Source organism: Poecilia formosa, unplaced genomic scaffold (assembly GCF_000485575.1).
Source record: "Poecilia formosa unplaced genomic scaffold, Poecilia_formosa-5.1.2 Scaffold32, whole genome shotgun sequence".
Taxonomy (NCBI): Eukaryota; Metazoa; Chordata; class Actinopteri; order Cyprinodontiformes; family Poeciliidae; genus Poecilia; species Poecilia formosa.
Window position 1 is genome coordinate 109,176 of NW_006799971.1, and position 16,169 is coordinate 125,344.

At 38.9% G+C, this 16,169-nt stretch overlaps 1 protein-coding gene across 1 annotated transcript in view; it reads right to left on the reverse strand.

The window, feature by feature from the left end:
- The window catches only part of LOC103136466 (collagen alpha-1(XI) chain-like), a 52,855-nt gene that overhangs the window by 14,565 nt on the left and 22,121 nt on the right, over positions 1–16,169 (reverse strand). The window contains exons 6-37 of the mRNA XM_016670258.1: positions 15,008–15,130; positions 13,787–13,897; positions 13,564–13,695; positions 13,413–13,460; positions 12,492–12,533; positions 12,259–12,321; positions 12,097–12,171; positions 11,553–11,636; positions 11,406–11,462; positions 10,412–10,465; positions 10,286–10,339; positions 10,145–10,198; positions 10,007–10,060; positions 9,879–9,932; positions 9,743–9,787; positions 8,385–8,438; positions 7,765–7,809; positions 7,634–7,687; positions 7,512–7,556; positions 7,384–7,437; positions 6,058–6,102; positions 5,918–5,971; positions 5,055–5,099; positions 4,741–4,902; positions 4,598–4,651; positions 4,465–4,518; positions 4,343–4,387; positions 3,879–3,932; positions 3,735–3,779; positions 1,131–1,184; positions 542–595; positions 295–348 (exon numbers count right to left, since the gene is read on the reverse strand). Coding sequence (XP_016525744.1) covers positions 295–348; positions 542–595; positions 1,131–1,184; positions 3,735–3,779; positions 3,879–3,932; positions 4,343–4,387; positions 4,465–4,518; positions 4,598–4,651; positions 4,741–4,902; positions 5,055–5,099; positions 5,918–5,971; positions 6,058–6,102; positions 7,384–7,437; positions 7,512–7,556; positions 7,634–7,687; positions 7,765–7,809; positions 8,385–8,438; positions 9,743–9,787; positions 9,879–9,932; positions 10,007–10,060; positions 10,145–10,198; positions 10,286–10,339; positions 10,412–10,465; positions 11,406–11,462; positions 11,553–11,636; positions 12,097–12,171; positions 12,259–12,321; positions 12,492–12,533; positions 13,413–13,460; positions 13,564–13,695; positions 13,787–13,897; positions 15,008–15,130 — 2,022 coding nt within the window. The remainder of the gene's footprint in view (positions 1–294; positions 349–541; positions 596–1,130; positions 1,185–3,734; positions 3,780–3,878; positions 3,933–4,342; positions 4,388–4,464; positions 4,519–4,597; positions 4,652–4,740; positions 4,903–5,054; positions 5,100–5,917; positions 5,972–6,057; positions 6,103–7,383; positions 7,438–7,511; positions 7,557–7,633; positions 7,688–7,764; positions 7,810–8,384; positions 8,439–9,742; positions 9,788–9,878; positions 9,933–10,006; positions 10,061–10,144; positions 10,199–10,285; positions 10,340–10,411; positions 10,466–11,405; positions 11,463–11,552; positions 11,637–12,096; positions 12,172–12,258; positions 12,322–12,491; positions 12,534–13,412; positions 13,461–13,563; positions 13,696–13,786; positions 13,898–15,007; positions 15,131–16,169) is intronic.

Consider the following 16,169-nt stretch of genomic DNA (forward strand, 5'->3'; position numbering starts at 1 on the left):
TGAAATAAACTGAAATTACTTCAAATATTTTGAATGTAATCAGAATAATTCAGCTAAATTAACTGCAATAAAAAAATAAGTTAGGTAAAATTTTATCAAACTGAAATTTGTTTAACTGCAATTGAATTGAACTGATTATTATGTTCAGTTCAACCTGAAGACTTGAAGAAAAGAAGAACCATGACTCCATGAAGTCGGAGTCAGAAGCAAGTTAAAGTTAACATTAGAGACAGCATGGAGGAGTATGGGAAAATTCTTCAACTCAAAACAATAGCTTCAAACCGAGGCGCCTACCTGCGGTCCGACCACACCTGAAGGCCCTGGGGGGCCCGTTTTTCCTTGAAAGCCCTGAAAAAAAGTTGGACATTAAATACCGACAGTGTGTCTGCAATCCTTTTAGACTATCATTGATCAGAGTTTAAATGTAATTAAAACCCCGGGCTGGGATTCAATCTCGCAGTGAGGCTCAGTACCGGTTGAGCAAGGGTTTCTGGGTAAATGTGTGGTTAAGACATCTCTTGAAAAGAATAATGTAACTCACTGGTTCTCCTCTTTGACCCGGATGACCCGGAAGTCCATCCTTCCCAGCTGGACCCTGTGACAATAAACACAATAGTAATAGCATAAAAAACATAAAGATATAAACAGCAGTTAAAACAAAAAAGAAGCACAACAGTGGAGTAGAAAATATTACAAATATTCTCTTTTAGTAAAATATAGTCAATTCTAATTCATAGTTCTGTGTCAGTAATAAATAAACAGTAAACCACATCTACATCCTTTTCTATGGCAAACAAAGTTTTGCTTACAGTAATATGTACATGGATGTGGTCAGAACTTGACGATCAATAAGCAAAGCTGCTTTGTTAGAAAAAACATATTTGAAGTGGATCAAGTTGAACAACGGTTTAACACTGGATCTGATTCTGGTCTACAGATCTGACTGTTTAATGACCTGGCAGCTCAAACTTACAGATTTATTTTTTCTTTAAAAAAAATTCAGGAAGTAAGATCCAAGCTTTTGACTATTTTGCATATTTTATGTTTTCACAGATTTATATCAAAATTTGTGGCACCATTTAACATTTGTAAAATGAAATAAGTGTTTGTTTGTTTTTTTAATTGCTTACGCTTGAGCCTTTAGGTCCTGGTTCTCCATTCCTTCCTTGTGGCCCTGAAGGTCCCTAGAAAACAAAAAATGCAAAATGAACCAATAGAGAAGGGATTAATATAGTGATGCTTTTATAAATGGCTTTCAGTGCAATGTTTGGTCATATTGAATCAGGTGTGTAAAAGCAGGAAAACATCTAAAGCGAGCATGGCAGTTTGCCTTGAGGGCAGATCTGAAATTCATTTAAACCTGTTATTGTTTGCAGAACAACTGAAGCTCAGACTTTAAATGACATTGATGCAGCGACTGAGCAGGTGACCAACTATCTGAACGTCTGTGAACCATGCCCACCGAAACAGTGAGATGCTTCACCAAACACAAACCCTGACTTACCTGTGACCTGAAGAAAAGAAGAACCATGAAGTCGGAGTCAGAAGCAAGTTAAAGTTAACATTAGAGACAACATGGAGGAGTATGGGAAAAAAACTCAAGAGTAAGCTCCAGGAGAATGACATCAGGAGTATGGTGAAGGATGATGAAGATCACAGGCTAATTAAGTCACTAGACTCATGAGAGCTGCCACCTGCAGTAGCTCAGTTCTCACAAGGTTAATGCCAACAGCAGGAATAAACCAGGTGTTGTGCCAAAACCCAATCAAATGCAGCTTGAGTGTCTCGTCGAATCGTTTTGAGTGTCTTTCTCGGTCATTTAGTTCTTTCATACAAATTATGTTCACACCAGTAACACAGATGTATTCTCAAGGTTGCGACAAAAGTTTGTCTCTTTTATCCTTTCCTCTTCCTATAATTTGGGATGTTCTCCCCTTGAGTGTCCATGTTTGGTCTTTTGTCATAATATCTGCCTCCTTAAATTCCTAATGCAGTAAAAGTGTGCTTTTCATGGGTTATCTGCGTTAAACTAGCTTAGATTTTGAACCACTGTTTGATCACTGCCCTGTGATTCAATAAATAATAATAAAAAAGATTTTTGATGTTTTGTTTTTTTTCTTTACTGAGGGGTTCTGTTAATTTAGTTAAATTAAGAATTTTAGAGCACAGGAAGTCTTATGCACTGTGTTGAAGAAAACCTTCTGTGTTACACCGAAAAGATACCAAAAATGCCAAATATAACTTTGGGGGGGGGGGGAGTTCTGCCAAAAAGCAATAAAGGCCCATATCCTGCACAGTGAAAGGCAATTTCTACCTGAAATTACTGTTTCACTTAAGTGGATTATGTCCTGGCGATATGGGCGATACATATCGAAGATAAATGTGCTTCAATTCCCGCTTGTGTTTTAATTTAGGCTCTATTATAGCAATTACATAGGAATCTGCATAGCATTTCAATGATAGACCTATCAGACTCTAAGCACCTAATTGTAGTTAGTATATATAAAACTACAGTTTGTAGAGAGACAGACAGACAGACAGACAGACAGACAGACAGACAGACAGACAGACAGACAGCTTGGGGCTAAAACTTGGCATATGGACAAATTTAGAAAAGTCGTACGTAGTTGCACCGGTAACCCACGGCTGTTTCTTTAAGTTTTGCTCGGAGCTCCAGGATGATCGGTCTGGGTTAATATAAATGCTAATAAACAATCAACATTTCCCAGCAGATCAATATGATCTCTAAACACAGGCTCCCTCTGAATCCTTCCATTGGCGATGTTCTCCATCAGAGCCAAAGCGCTCCTCAATTACGCGGCTCACTTTTGCGCAGCTACTTGTACTTGTCTACACACCTTAATCACCTTAAAAACAATCAAACCTATTTTGAGTTAACCTGCTGATCCAACCCTGTTTTCTTTTTTAGTGAGAATGAAATTACCATATAGATGCATTTCATGTGGTTCAGCACACAGAACGATTGTATATTTGAGACAAAAACTGAGGAAATGTACTAAGGTAAGGTAATTTTATTTATATAGCACATTTTTAGCAACAAGGCAATTCAAAGTGCTTTACATGAATTACTATTTACATTTCAGTGAGGTTTTCGCATCTTTTTATTTTATTTTCTTTATTTTGTGTGCATGTTAGGTTATTGTCTTAGGATAAATGTTGTTCAGTTTCATTGTTTATGTTTAAACAATAAAATATTAAAATCATGAAATATCATCAGGTTTGATGCTTCTTGGTCTGAAAATCACTGAATGTTGTCATATTTCAGTGTATTTAGGTGAGTTTTGACACCTTGTAGTTTGTTATTGTCCACAGAAAAAGTTTGCCTATTTTCACAGCAGGTCAAAAGTTTGCATATGTTGATGCAAACTTTCACGCCACTTTCATTTTTATACATGCTGACTTTTGCGTAAAATATCGCGCCGCATATTTCTCGTGCATACGCACGCTTTAACATGAGGCCCCTGATCTTAGACCAGCCCTTTATTTACTGCACTACCCTTGATATTATTAATTGTTATTTAGGACATATTCAAATAATATTAGTTTGAAGACAAATATAAACCACACTTTTAAGGTTTTCATGGAAAATAAGTAAAACAAATATTCATCATATTTTTTCTATTAGGATTTTATACGAGCTTCTCACATATAATCAATAAAATATACGGATGTTTGCATGCATAATGTTTTTGTGACATAATTGCATATTTTACCCTCTCTCCAGGAGATCCTGGGGGCCCATCATGTCCTGAGGCTCCCTGAGAGGGAAGGAGAACACAGGATCAGTGACAGAAGGCAGAGCAGGAACACAGGGAACAGAAACATGTTGCTGCGGGTTCAAGTGAGAGTCAGCTAACCTTTTCTCCTGGTTTCCCTGTAGGACCTCTCACCCCCCTGCCTCCTCGGGCACCCTGCCAGAAACACAACATAAAAAACACTTTGAAATCAGATGAAAGGTGAAAGCTGCTTAGAATATGTCCTGACATGAGAAGGAAGCTGTGGTTCAAAAGCAGAAAGAAAGAAGCTCCACATTATCCAAGGCTGTGTAAAGTTCTTTTTCACTGGAATGCTCCATGATTTTCTTTTTTTTTTCTTTTTTTTTTTTTGCTGCGAAGGTAAACAGAAATGTTTAAAACCACCAAAACTAGCAGTCATCTGACTTGGACATAACAACAAAATGAGAACATTTGCAGCATTAAAAAAATGTGATAAAAACAGATACTGGCACAAAGAAACTTGCAAAACTCAGGCAGGACAGTAATGACAGTAGAGTGATTTTCTTGTTTATACTAAAAGTGAAGATCTTATGGTCAAGACTCACATTTGGACCTCTTTGGCCTCCACTTCCTGCTTGTCCTGCAGGACCCTGTTAAACGAGACAAATGTCAGATATTTATGAAACAGAAAAGATTTCACAGCATCTGTTCTGAATGCTTCCCTTACTTTCTTCCCTTTCTCTCCAGGAGCCCCCTGTGCACCAGGAAAGCCATCAGAACCCTGCAAAGGAAGAAAGGTCAACATAAACTTCATCTGCTGTTTCATCATTAACCAATTTTGAATCCTCAGTTCATTTTACCTTGGGGCCCTGTCGTCCTGGATACCCAGGTAAACCTGGAACCCCCAGTTTCCCCTGAAACACAAAACTAGTTGAGTGAATTTGCAGATAAACGTAGGTTAAGACTGTTCTGTTAATTATACATGGACTAATACAACATGTACCTTCTCTCCAGAAATGCCAGCCGGCCCGGCCTCTCCCTGAGGACCCAACTGACCTTTGGGACCTTCAGGTCCATCTTCACCTCGAGACCCTGGAGGTCCATTATCTCCAATATCCCCCTTTGCTCCCATCTCCCCTTTTGCCCCAGGAAAACCATCTTCTCCCTGCAGAGAACAGCAATGTGATAAACTAAAAAACTGAAAGTCGTGCAGTAAAACAGGAGACACTTCAGTTTATCTATAGGTTTAAAATAGCAGCTCTAGACAGCTTGGCTTTCTGAATGTACAAAGATGATATTAGTTTTGTTAGGTTTTACCTTCTCCCCTTTGCTTCCCTTCAACCCTCTGATTCCATCTGCACCCTGTCAAACAACAACATATAAAAATGAAACATCAGGAGATGATTCTCACTGCAGCAGTTGGTCAGAGGGAAAGGAAAACTCCTGCATGTTGAAAAACATTACACTCTTAGTTTCATAACTTATTCATACGCCTTCAACATTTTTCCCTTTTTGTGAAATTGTAGCCACAACCTGTAATGTTTGTTAATGTGATTAACCAAGTAGCATAATTGTAAAATGAAAGGAAAACTTAAACCTGTTTCTTTTTAAATCTTTAATATTTTACTTTGTTTTTTGTCCATTCGAGATGAGATGAAAGAAATGTCCAGTTTTCAGAGGAACCATATTCTCAAGAGTTAACTCCTTCACTGTCATGAGGACAGTTATGGACATGTAAAATTTTGGTAATGATTATTAAGCCAAAGTAAGTTATTTTCACCTTGTTTGTCTTCCTTAAAGGCTGGATTGATTGGGTGAATGACAGGACCATCCTCTTGATAGATTATTTCAGCTGAGCTGATGTGGTTTCATGAGTTGTTCTAAGATTGGGATATTGTCAGAAACCTAACCCTGCTTTAAGGTCCTCCACACCATTCTCATTGACTTGTGCAGAGGTTCTCTAATCCCTTCTGATGCCTACATACAACAGACAGATTTAAACTAAGGCAGGCAGACTCTATTTATTCATGCTGGATTTTATTTGCCATTATCAGAGGATGGGGAGTTGGAAAAACAAATGCATCCCCATTTTTCAGAATCTCAGTTGTAACGAGATGAAACATGAAAAAGTGAAAGGTGTTACAGTACATTTGCAAGCACCATGAATGTGCATTTCTCACCTTAACTCCCCGTTGTCCGGGGTATCCTACAGGTCCCTGCACGCCGGAAGGACCCTAACAACAAACATATGCACATGTTGAAAGAAAATCTACATTGCAAATAGCATCAAAACTGCAAAAGAAAGTTTGTATATGCTTACTGGCAATCCCTTTTCACCTGGAGTCCCTTCTCTTCCAGGATGACCCTGTAGACAAGCAGACAAATACTTAGTCATGTAACTGAGGTTATTATGGTGTAGAGACTCAGGAATGCAACAAGAGTCTGAAATAGACAGGGTCAGTCCCAGAGTATTGCAGGCCTGGCGGGCTGCTAGGCTTTACTTGCTTCCCACCAGGCTGAGCTTTGTTTGCTTATTCGTTTTAAATACACCAGTAACAATGATAGCAGACGTGGGTTAAAGAGTATCTTTGGTATAATGATTAAAAGTGCAGTGGCAGCATATTATGTTATGCATGCAAACACTAAGGAAGGGAGTTTGAGGTCAGGCGTCTTTTATTAATAACTGGAGTTCCGTAACTGCTGCATTTTTCTACCGACCTACATGCTAACAACTTAATCAAATAAAGCGACAAGTCATGGATAAAGGACAAAAAATAAATAAATCATTGGACACTTTCTCTTTCTGACATCTGAGGAGCAGCGGAAGGGATAATGAGCTTTCTTGTTCACCTGCTCACTGCAGGAAGAGGGCGCCACCGAGCTGATGATGTTTACATTACCAGAGCTGTGGATTGCCAGATGAGGCAGTACTAGCTAACATGGATGGATGTCAGCATGCTGCAAAGCAACCTTCTGCATATGACGTTATATTTGTGCCACCAACCTGAGCATGCCTTGTGTATAAAGGAAAATTCGTCTCGTTTGCATTTAGAATTCTGTTTTTTCTTTTTGTCTGCGTCTGCGCCAGCAACTAAATGAGCCACACCGACAGCCAATCGGAATGCTCCCTGCAAATACTTCAATCACTTTGATAAGAAACAACTAATAACAATTAGCAAATCAAAATACTGCACCAGTGGCAGACATTGCTAAACAAAACTGGAAAATTTAGGAAAACGCAACAAAACTTATTATAATAAATATTTGAATTTTGTACCCTAAGAATATTAAACCTACAAATACTTACCTATCATTATTTCTTTGATTTTATTTAACTCTTGAATGTGACTGGCATTACACTGCTTGTTTTAGCATTCACTGGCTAACTACTTAATCAGGTTTTAACTTAAGTGCCAAAATGTTTATTTATTTGAGCTATATTTTTTGAGGATTCTGTAGCTGATGTTTAAGTATTGCCTATAATGTCTTCCAATAACATTAATTCTTAGCCATATTTTCAAATTTCCGCTCAACGTTTAACATTTTTAACAACAACACGGCGGGCCACTGGAGAACCGCCCTGCCTGCAGGCTGAGCAGGTTTTCTGGGACAGACCCGGAACATGGAACATGAAATCTGTACGTACCGGAGGCCCGTCATTTCCAGGTAAGCCCTGCATCCCTTTCTTCCCTTGAGGTCCCTGCCAGACAGTGAGAAATTGTCCATCAAGATTTCTTATGCTAATGAAAAAATCCCCAAATAAAGCTCACTTACCTTCTCTCCTGGTAGTCCTACTAGCCCCTGAGGGCCAGGAAAACCCTGCAGATGCAATATCACATTAGTTTTAAAACTAAGCCATGGAGTTTATTTTCAGCATGCTTTATTTTAGCACATACAACAATTCCAGGGTTGCCTTGCTGACCCGGTGCTCCAATTTCTCCTGGTGGTCCCTGTTGCAGACAATAATTCATGTAAGAGTAGTGAACTAATCCAGCACCTTTAGGGTCACATATTTTACTTTACTTACTATGTTGCCTTTTGAGCCTTGGACCCCATCAGTTCCACGAATGCCCTTTGAGGAGACACAGCATGGGATTTAAACAAAAACAAACATTTTCTGCTATATCCTGAAACGCAGAGAGCCCATTTCCTGATGATCGGTTTTCAGAATCATCAACCTTCCCATACAAGATTTTACTGCATTGCCTGGTGCTTTTCAATAGATGGCTTTCAAGCCCTAATTGAAAATTAGCTTAAGTTCATTAGCGCTTCCCAAATCAAAAACCAAACTGTGTCTGTAAAATATACAAATGAAATGATGTTCATTGATGCTGACAAGTGCTTACTCATGTTCCAACAAGCACACAAATCAGACACAACTGAAGAAACCACTTCAGGCGAGTAAGCAGTCATTCTTTAGATGAGATAAGGATTGTATATATCCTGTTAAAGAATCCAAGAACTACTTTAACATTGTGATTAGAAGGTGCAGCCCAGAGATTATTGATGCTTGACTGCAGAGAGTCACTGGAGCTAAACATGTAATCCCAGTAGCAGGGTCTGTTGTCTGTGAGAGAGTTCAGTGTGTGTAAAAGTAAATATCATGTGTAGCATATGCTAAACTAGCATGCAAGATTTAACACTTACCATCAAGCCTGAGTTTCCAGGACGACCTCTAGGGCCAGTCAGACCTCTGGGACCCTTGAATTACACATCGAAGTTACACAAGGTGATAAAGCTGAGGATATGCAGACAGGTGTTATGCTTTTCTGAAAGAAAATCGATTATCTCCCAAAGCTAAACCGAAAAAATAGACTTATTGTGGAGCATTTTGAGTTATTTACAGATTCTGAAAGTGTAGATTCTATGTTTTCCAATCAAAAAAGTTCTTTATTACAACTGTTGTGTGCACTGACGCTTTAGAGCTATTTGTAATTTAAAAGCATAATAAAAGAAAAACAGACTTGGCGTTGCCTTGAAAAATACAAACATTTTCTTAATTATTTTATTTTAGGTCTTAAGATGCAGTTAGTCAGCGTGGGGCGCAGCTCCGTCCACCGCCTTGTCAGTTCAGCACAGCCACAGACCTAGATCTCCATGCCTGTGCGGCATGATATGTAATGGTGTTCAAAATCAAAAGTTCCTGAACTCACCATGAGAAACGTTCCACTGATACCTTCGGACCATTTATCCATTATTATTTTTAAACACAATCATTTGGTAGCTAACTGTAGCATCGCACTTTAAACTCACGTCATGGCAAATAAACAGTTGTTTGCATGCAGTACCTCATGGACCACTAGGGGGCGCCCATGAACCACCAGTGGTCTAAGAATCACAGTTTGGGAAGATGTAGACCAGGGGTGTCCAAAGTCGGTCCTCGAGGCCCGGCATCCTGCACATTTTAGTTCTCTCCCTGGTGGTTGTTACAACCTTTTGAGCTTGTCGGTGTGAGCCATCATTTCATCCAGGTGCGTTAAACCAGGGAGAGAACTAAAACATGCAGGATGCCGGCCCTCCAGGACCGATTATAGGCATCCCTGATCTAGACTAATGGTTTTCTTTTTTAGGTCTGTTAGGTTTGCTGAATATTTTTCTATTAACTAAATACAGAGAAAATTGCTTAATAGTTTTTTCTAAAGGCAGAGGTTTACACTAAGATGATTCTTTCCTTAAACAATGTGGGAAAGCTCAGATTGTGATAATGATGCTTTGTTATCTGATGGAGGCACATCTGTGACTGAAATTTAAGTCAGTGCATCAAACACAATGCATTGTGTGAAAAGGGAAAACAAAAATAAATCAGTCAAGATAGCATGAAGAGATTTTGAAACTTGTGGAACTCAACAAGTCTGGTTTATCTTTGGATACATATTCCACATACCTAAAGTGCCAGATTCACCCATTGAAAGAATTATATGCAAGTATAAAGACCATACAAATGTCCCATTATCAAACTATTCATGAAGCTGATGAAAATTGAAAGTTGAGGCATAAACACTCACAGCATCACCTGGTTGACCTCTTGGCCCTGGTGGCCCCTGAGAGCCCTGTAAATATATAGAAAAATACAAAATCATTCTTCCTCCCATAGTAAAAACATCAAAATTACAAATACTTATTTCTGGAATGGCTTCCTACCTTTTCTCCCAGCTCTCCTGGAGGACCTAGGGGTCCTGGCTTCCCCCTGTCTCCCTGTCAAAACATTACAGAAAGATAATTGAATTGTGGATTTGATGTTCTGTACTCGTTCATCCTTGTGTCTGTACCTTGTGTCCTTTATTTCCTGGGAGGCCAGGTAAGCCATCAAAGCCTCGATCTCCCTAGCAGGAAAAAGGCAGGAGTAAATCCATATTTTGTGGAAGCAGAACAAGGAAAGAAAATGTGTGTCTGGAACATTAATTCACCTTTGTTCCAGTTTCTCCTATCGCACCGCGGCCTCCATCTGAACCTCCCCGACCCTAAGAAACATGTATATCAATGAACTACATATAATTTGAAGCAAAATTTTACAACAACAAAAGATGCAGCACATTAAATATCCTCACCCGTTTTCCAGGCCTTCCATTCTGACCTGGAATACCCGGTAGTCCTGCAGGACCCTGAGAGAGTAAAATATGAGATAAAAAAAACTGTAGCTGGTATAACTGAAATGACAACAAAGATAAACTTACAGGTGGTCCCATTTCACCGCTGCTCCCTTTCAGCCCTGGAGGCCCCGATGCTCCCTTTAGAAAAAGCAAAAACACAAAAATGATAATTGGCCAACATCTGCATTATGCTTTGTCAAGTCCGAGGACTCCAAAGTACTTTACAGTCAGTCAGACTATCAGACTATCTGCAGCACTGGGTCCTTTAACCACCACCAGCAGCAACGCAATGGAGCGAGGTTCAAACCTGCAACTCACCAGTTACAGGCCCAATCCCTCCATCCTGACTCACTGCCACCTCCAAAGACTAATTCAAGTCCTTCTTTTATCACATTTTTAACACAAAAAGCAACATGTATTACAAGTTACAAATATTTATTTTAAAAAATTAGAAAAATCCACACAAGAAATAAAGTGTATATTTTCATGTGAAGAAATATGGTCACATATTAATGTCAAATCTCATCTTTTTGTTAAAGATAAAATGTCAAATTTTCCTTAAACACGCTCTGGTGCACAGATTTTTGGATCAGTTCATCATCGCACCATTCTACATGTCTGAGGTGTGAACAGGTCAAACTTCTGTCAAAATGCACAGCGATGTTGTTGTTGTCGTGTGTGTCCAACACATGGGATGCTTGTCTGCTGAAGGGGAAATAAATGCTTGTATGTCCTGCATTGCATTTTATGTTTAATCTCACAGAATACAAAGGACTCTCATTCTATTGTTTTAATTTCTCTTCTCCATTATTTTATAATTTTACCGTTTTTCAAGTTTTCTGAAGGTCTTTTTAAAGTTTTGTTAAGAATGTAGCTTGAGAAACTGAAGTAGAATTAAAGGGAAAAAATACGGCAAAGATGTGACACGGGTCTGTGGAGGTCAGTCATCCTTCAGTTGATCTTCTACTTTATGGATGTTTAAATATCTAAATTCATCAAAAGTGACTTTAATACATGTCTTGTTCATAAAGCTAACATTAAAACACTACAATAAATCAACATTTGCAGGGTAACTTACCAGTGGTCCGGGTCTGCCTCTGAGACCCAGTGGGCCAGGAGGGCCCTTCATGGCCAGCTGGAAAAAGAGACTTGTTTATATTAATCCTCAAAAATAGCTCATTTAAATCAGTTGTGCTTGATGCAATATAATATTATGTTTGTGTACTTTTGTCTGTTGCAGGATGGCCTGAGCCTGAGCCTCCTGTGCAGAAACGACAGCTCCTGTCCTGGGATCGCCACCAGACTGGAACTGAAGATCAGAAAAAAAAATAACTCAACACTCCGCCTAGTGGCCAGAGAATCCCACTGTCAGCCATGATTTGATAAGTATGTCCTGTCAACAGTGGAACAAAATGAAACAAAACAAAGGAATTTATGAGGGAAGGAACACAATATGCTGTCTTAACACAGTATTGAAAGAGTGGGATTATATAGATCTAGAACTATTAAACTTGCCTGATAATAAAAAATTTAATCAGATTATCATAATGAAATCACATACCACTAAATATGATTAAATAATGAGTCGCCATTATTGTAAAGTCTAAAAGGCAAACAGCTAGTCTACTTTAAGACTCTAAAAGTCACATTTTTCAGTAACAACTCTGAAACTTTTCCATTTGCCCTCAGGCTCTTCTCTAAGTTAATAGCAGCAGAGCCACAGCAGCTCGGCTGCAGCATTCAGGGCCTCTGGGAAAGCAGTCTGTTACCGGTATGAGCATTATGTTTCCTGGGGGACCTGGGATCCCATCAGCACCACTAAGGCCCGGCCGCCCTGGAGGACCCTAACAGCAAAGAGAGAGATGAAGACAGATCTGAAGAGACATCAGTCCGTCGACTCAGTCTTTGAGCACACAGACGGCAGACCCAACCAGCTCTCCAGGGTCTCCTCGAGGTCCCACTGGTCCAGTGATTCCTGGAGGCCCCGGTGCTCCCTGCACATCATCATAAACAACATTCAGTTTGAAATGATGCTGTTTATCCTAAAAAATTATATATTCTACATTTTCAGCTGTTGTGGTTAAATTTGCACCTGAATAAAGAGGTACTGTACCCAAACAAAAACATGTTTCTAGTTACAAATTGCACAGTAAGCTTCACTAACCTCAGGTCCTGGAGGTCCATATGGTCCTGTAATCTGGGTTCCCTGTAAAGAAAAAAAAAATCACCAAAGCAAAAGGTTTTTGATGTTTCTTTAGGTTACATCTGACCAGGTTAATATCTGACCAGTATGACCAGAGGTAATCCAAACTGCAGTTATCAAATGACGATTTCATTTATTAAGCCTAAACCTCTCCAAACCACCAGGATTTGTGTAAAAAGTATTTTCCATCTAAACCTATTAAACAGTTGTGCCTCCATCTGAAGCACCGACTGTTGTCACCATTTACAGGAACTGGCACTTAGTTTGTTACCTCAGTATGGAAGATTTCTGACCAACTCTTCTTTGCAGATCTTAGTTTTAACTCACCCATATTGGAGAGGTTTTGAAAATGAAAGGCTAAAGCCACACCTTCTCAATTTGAGCTTGAGTTTCTTTCTTCCTTTAGTAGCACCATACTGTGAGATGAACAGCACATCTTCTATTTACACAGTTTCTCTCTGTCCAGTGTTAAAACTGGACAGAGAGAAGTCTCTGAAATATTTATGTGTGGCAAAAAAGAAATCTGGAAGTGGAAAATACATTTCAATATAAAGTGTGAAAAGCATTATTGTTTGGCAATTGCTAATAGTTGAGAAAATATTGGGTTAGAATGGGATCCCTTTAATTTGTCAATTTCAGAAATGAAAAAGGGATACATCTAATATTTGACGTGGATCATAATTCCAAGGAAGGGAAACACATTGTGTCTTGTTGATGGTTGGTGGTTATAACAGGTTAATATTAAAAATCCTAATTCAGCAATCTAAACTGAAAATCATAATATTTTTGTAAATGAAACATTTTTACCTACTAATCAAATTATTTAAGAAGTGAATCAGTAATCCATAAAACAGCCTGTTTTTGATTGTGTGGTTTTCTTACCAGCCCCAAATAGCCAGGCTCTCCTTTCTGTCCTTTTTCTGGTAAATTCTAATTTAAAATAAGTGACAGAGATAACATTGTAATTGTACATGATTCATTTTCTTTTTTTTATTTGATTTTATGCTGAAATGAATAAAGCCTTTTACACCACCTGTGTGTTCAGCAGGTACTCCCGTTCTCTCTGTGCAGGTCCGTAGCGTTCGTCATACTCTTCGTCATACTCCTCATACTCATTGACATGGAAATAGTTTGTTGTGTTGTCATAGTCTTCGTACTCTATGAACTGTGCAACACATTGACAGATGAACAAATTATGAAGGATAAGAAAAAGTTGACCATATAAACAGAAATCATTGGTGGTTACTGAGTCTCACCTCGTACTCTGTGACGTTAGGACCTGCTGTCACGGTGGACACTGAGATATCATCATAGAAGACACTGTAGTCAAATTCTTCTGCTACTCGTTTCTTTGGTGTTTCCTCTTCCTAAAGACCAAAAAACAATGAAAGAAAGGACACAAAGCTCAACCATCCCTGTCTGTTTGATGTCAAATCTACTCTTTATATCTCTTTAACTAAACCTAACTTCATGATTTTACATTTATGCTAATTATGTTGCTATTATAAAGTTGGCCATATTCTGTGCAATAACATCATCTAAGCATTCCAGACAAAACGTTAACACTGTTTGGCAACTTCAGCAGCCTTGTGTTTGTTAGTTTGTGTTGTGTTCTGTGTTTTCTGTGTAGTTATTTTTGAGGTTTTCTGTGTTTAGTCCTGTTCCTGTCCTGTCTTCTTTGTTGATTGTTTCCCAGGTGTGTCTCATTCCCTGAATACCTTCTCTGCGTGTTTAAGTCCACCTGTTGTCTCGTCCTCGTCTAAAGTCAGTCTTGTCATTGTCAGTTATTGTCTTAGTCGTCACAGTTGGACTGTATAGTCCTGTGACGGCGTTAGCTCTTGTATGTCAGTTTTATTAGTTTCTGTTGCTACCGGTATCAATCTGTTGCTTAGTTCTCTGCTGTGCCGCCTGAACTGGACTGTTTTAAGCTACTGTCTATTAAACCAATCATCATTATCACCTCTCAGTCTGGGTCCTGCCTGCGTTCACTCTCACCACCTCCACCTCAACTCATGACAGTTTGTTTGTTTCCCCAACATTTTTATATATTCTTCTTTTCCGAACAGAACAATAAATAGAACTGTTGTGAGCTACAGGTCCAAACCTGACTGAAAACAAAACATTGTAAAAAAAAAAATTCAGATAAATCTTGTTAAATTAACACCTCAGATTTATGTCTTACATTGACTCTTTTGGTGAATTGCAGTTCTAGAAGAGCCTGAGACGAAATGTTAAACCAAATAAATATGTGTTGAGTTGTGAGCCAGATGGTGAATCAAACAGCAGCAGAAGGAAATGATTAGAAAGTTTTCCTAGAAGTTGGAGCGTTGTGAGCTTTGATTCAAGACAAAGCCAGACAGATAAAGGATAGGGAAGATAATTCAAACTATTTATGCAATCAAATGTTTCGGAATATTTAGTATGTAAAATAACAACATTTTCTTAGCGTGCCTTGTGAATGTAGTGCATAACCGTACCTTTTCAGTCTCTATGACAATGCTGTCATAAGGTAAGGGTGTGTCGCAGTCTGGCATGTAGTCTCTGCAGTACGTCTCTGCTGCACGAGGATCATCCACAAGAAGAAGTTGCTGGATTTGTCCCTATGATTGTTTTTAAAACAAACAAAACAGATGAAAAGAAACTCAAGGAATGCAGACAGAATAGGTGTCACCAGTGGTCAACACTAAGCAGCATGGTATTAATAAAATAAATGACACAGCACATGCACATGTCTATCATGTATTTATCACTAGATGTGTTCATATAGTCAGATCAAAGTACCACAACATGCTGTTTTTATTGTTCCTCTGCAGTTAATGATCTCCAGAGCTGCAGCCTCTGGTGGCGCCAGCGCAAGACTTCCACAGCACAGACATCTCCTCTGCTCTCTGTTTTACACGTGCACATACATGAGGAGCCCGGGCCAAATACAGCAAAGTGCTGCACTGCAGATGTCCCACCTGACATCACATAAGGTCACTGTCTGCACCTCAAGTCTGTGAAAATCACTTCAGGCTGCAATCAGTAAAAAACCACAAACAGCATAGGTAAACATCCAAAAGGAATAAACAGCTGAGAAGTCTCTCACGTTCGACTGTGTCAATGTCTAAAAGATCTGCTGATGAGCTCAAAAGGTAAATATTCATATTAAAATGTTGCTGCACACCTCCAGGATGTAAAGGTTCAGGGTGGTTAGGGAAGCTGCATTTCATCACTACCACCACTGGAGGGTGGTGTAGAGATGAGTCTTTATGTCTGTTTTTTAATAAATTCTTTAACAAATAAATCTATTATGCAGTTACAACCAGACCACTTACCCCACTTAGCAAACACTTACAAACCACCTCACTTTAAATTGCCCCTAAAACAACACAACATCTTAAAATATACAAGCTGACCTGATATTCATCTCTTAACTCACTCCCTTCATTCCTCCTGATGTAAAGGGTGTTGCTGCTTTGTAAATGTGACTGGCCACAATAAAACAAGTCTACTCAGGGAGGTTTGAGTTATTTACAAATTCTAAAAGTATGCATTCTAAGCTTGGAAATCAAAATAGTTATTTAATACCAGTGTTGTGTGCTCTAATATAACATTTCAGGGCTATTTGTAGTTTAGAAGTATAATAAAAGAAAAGTA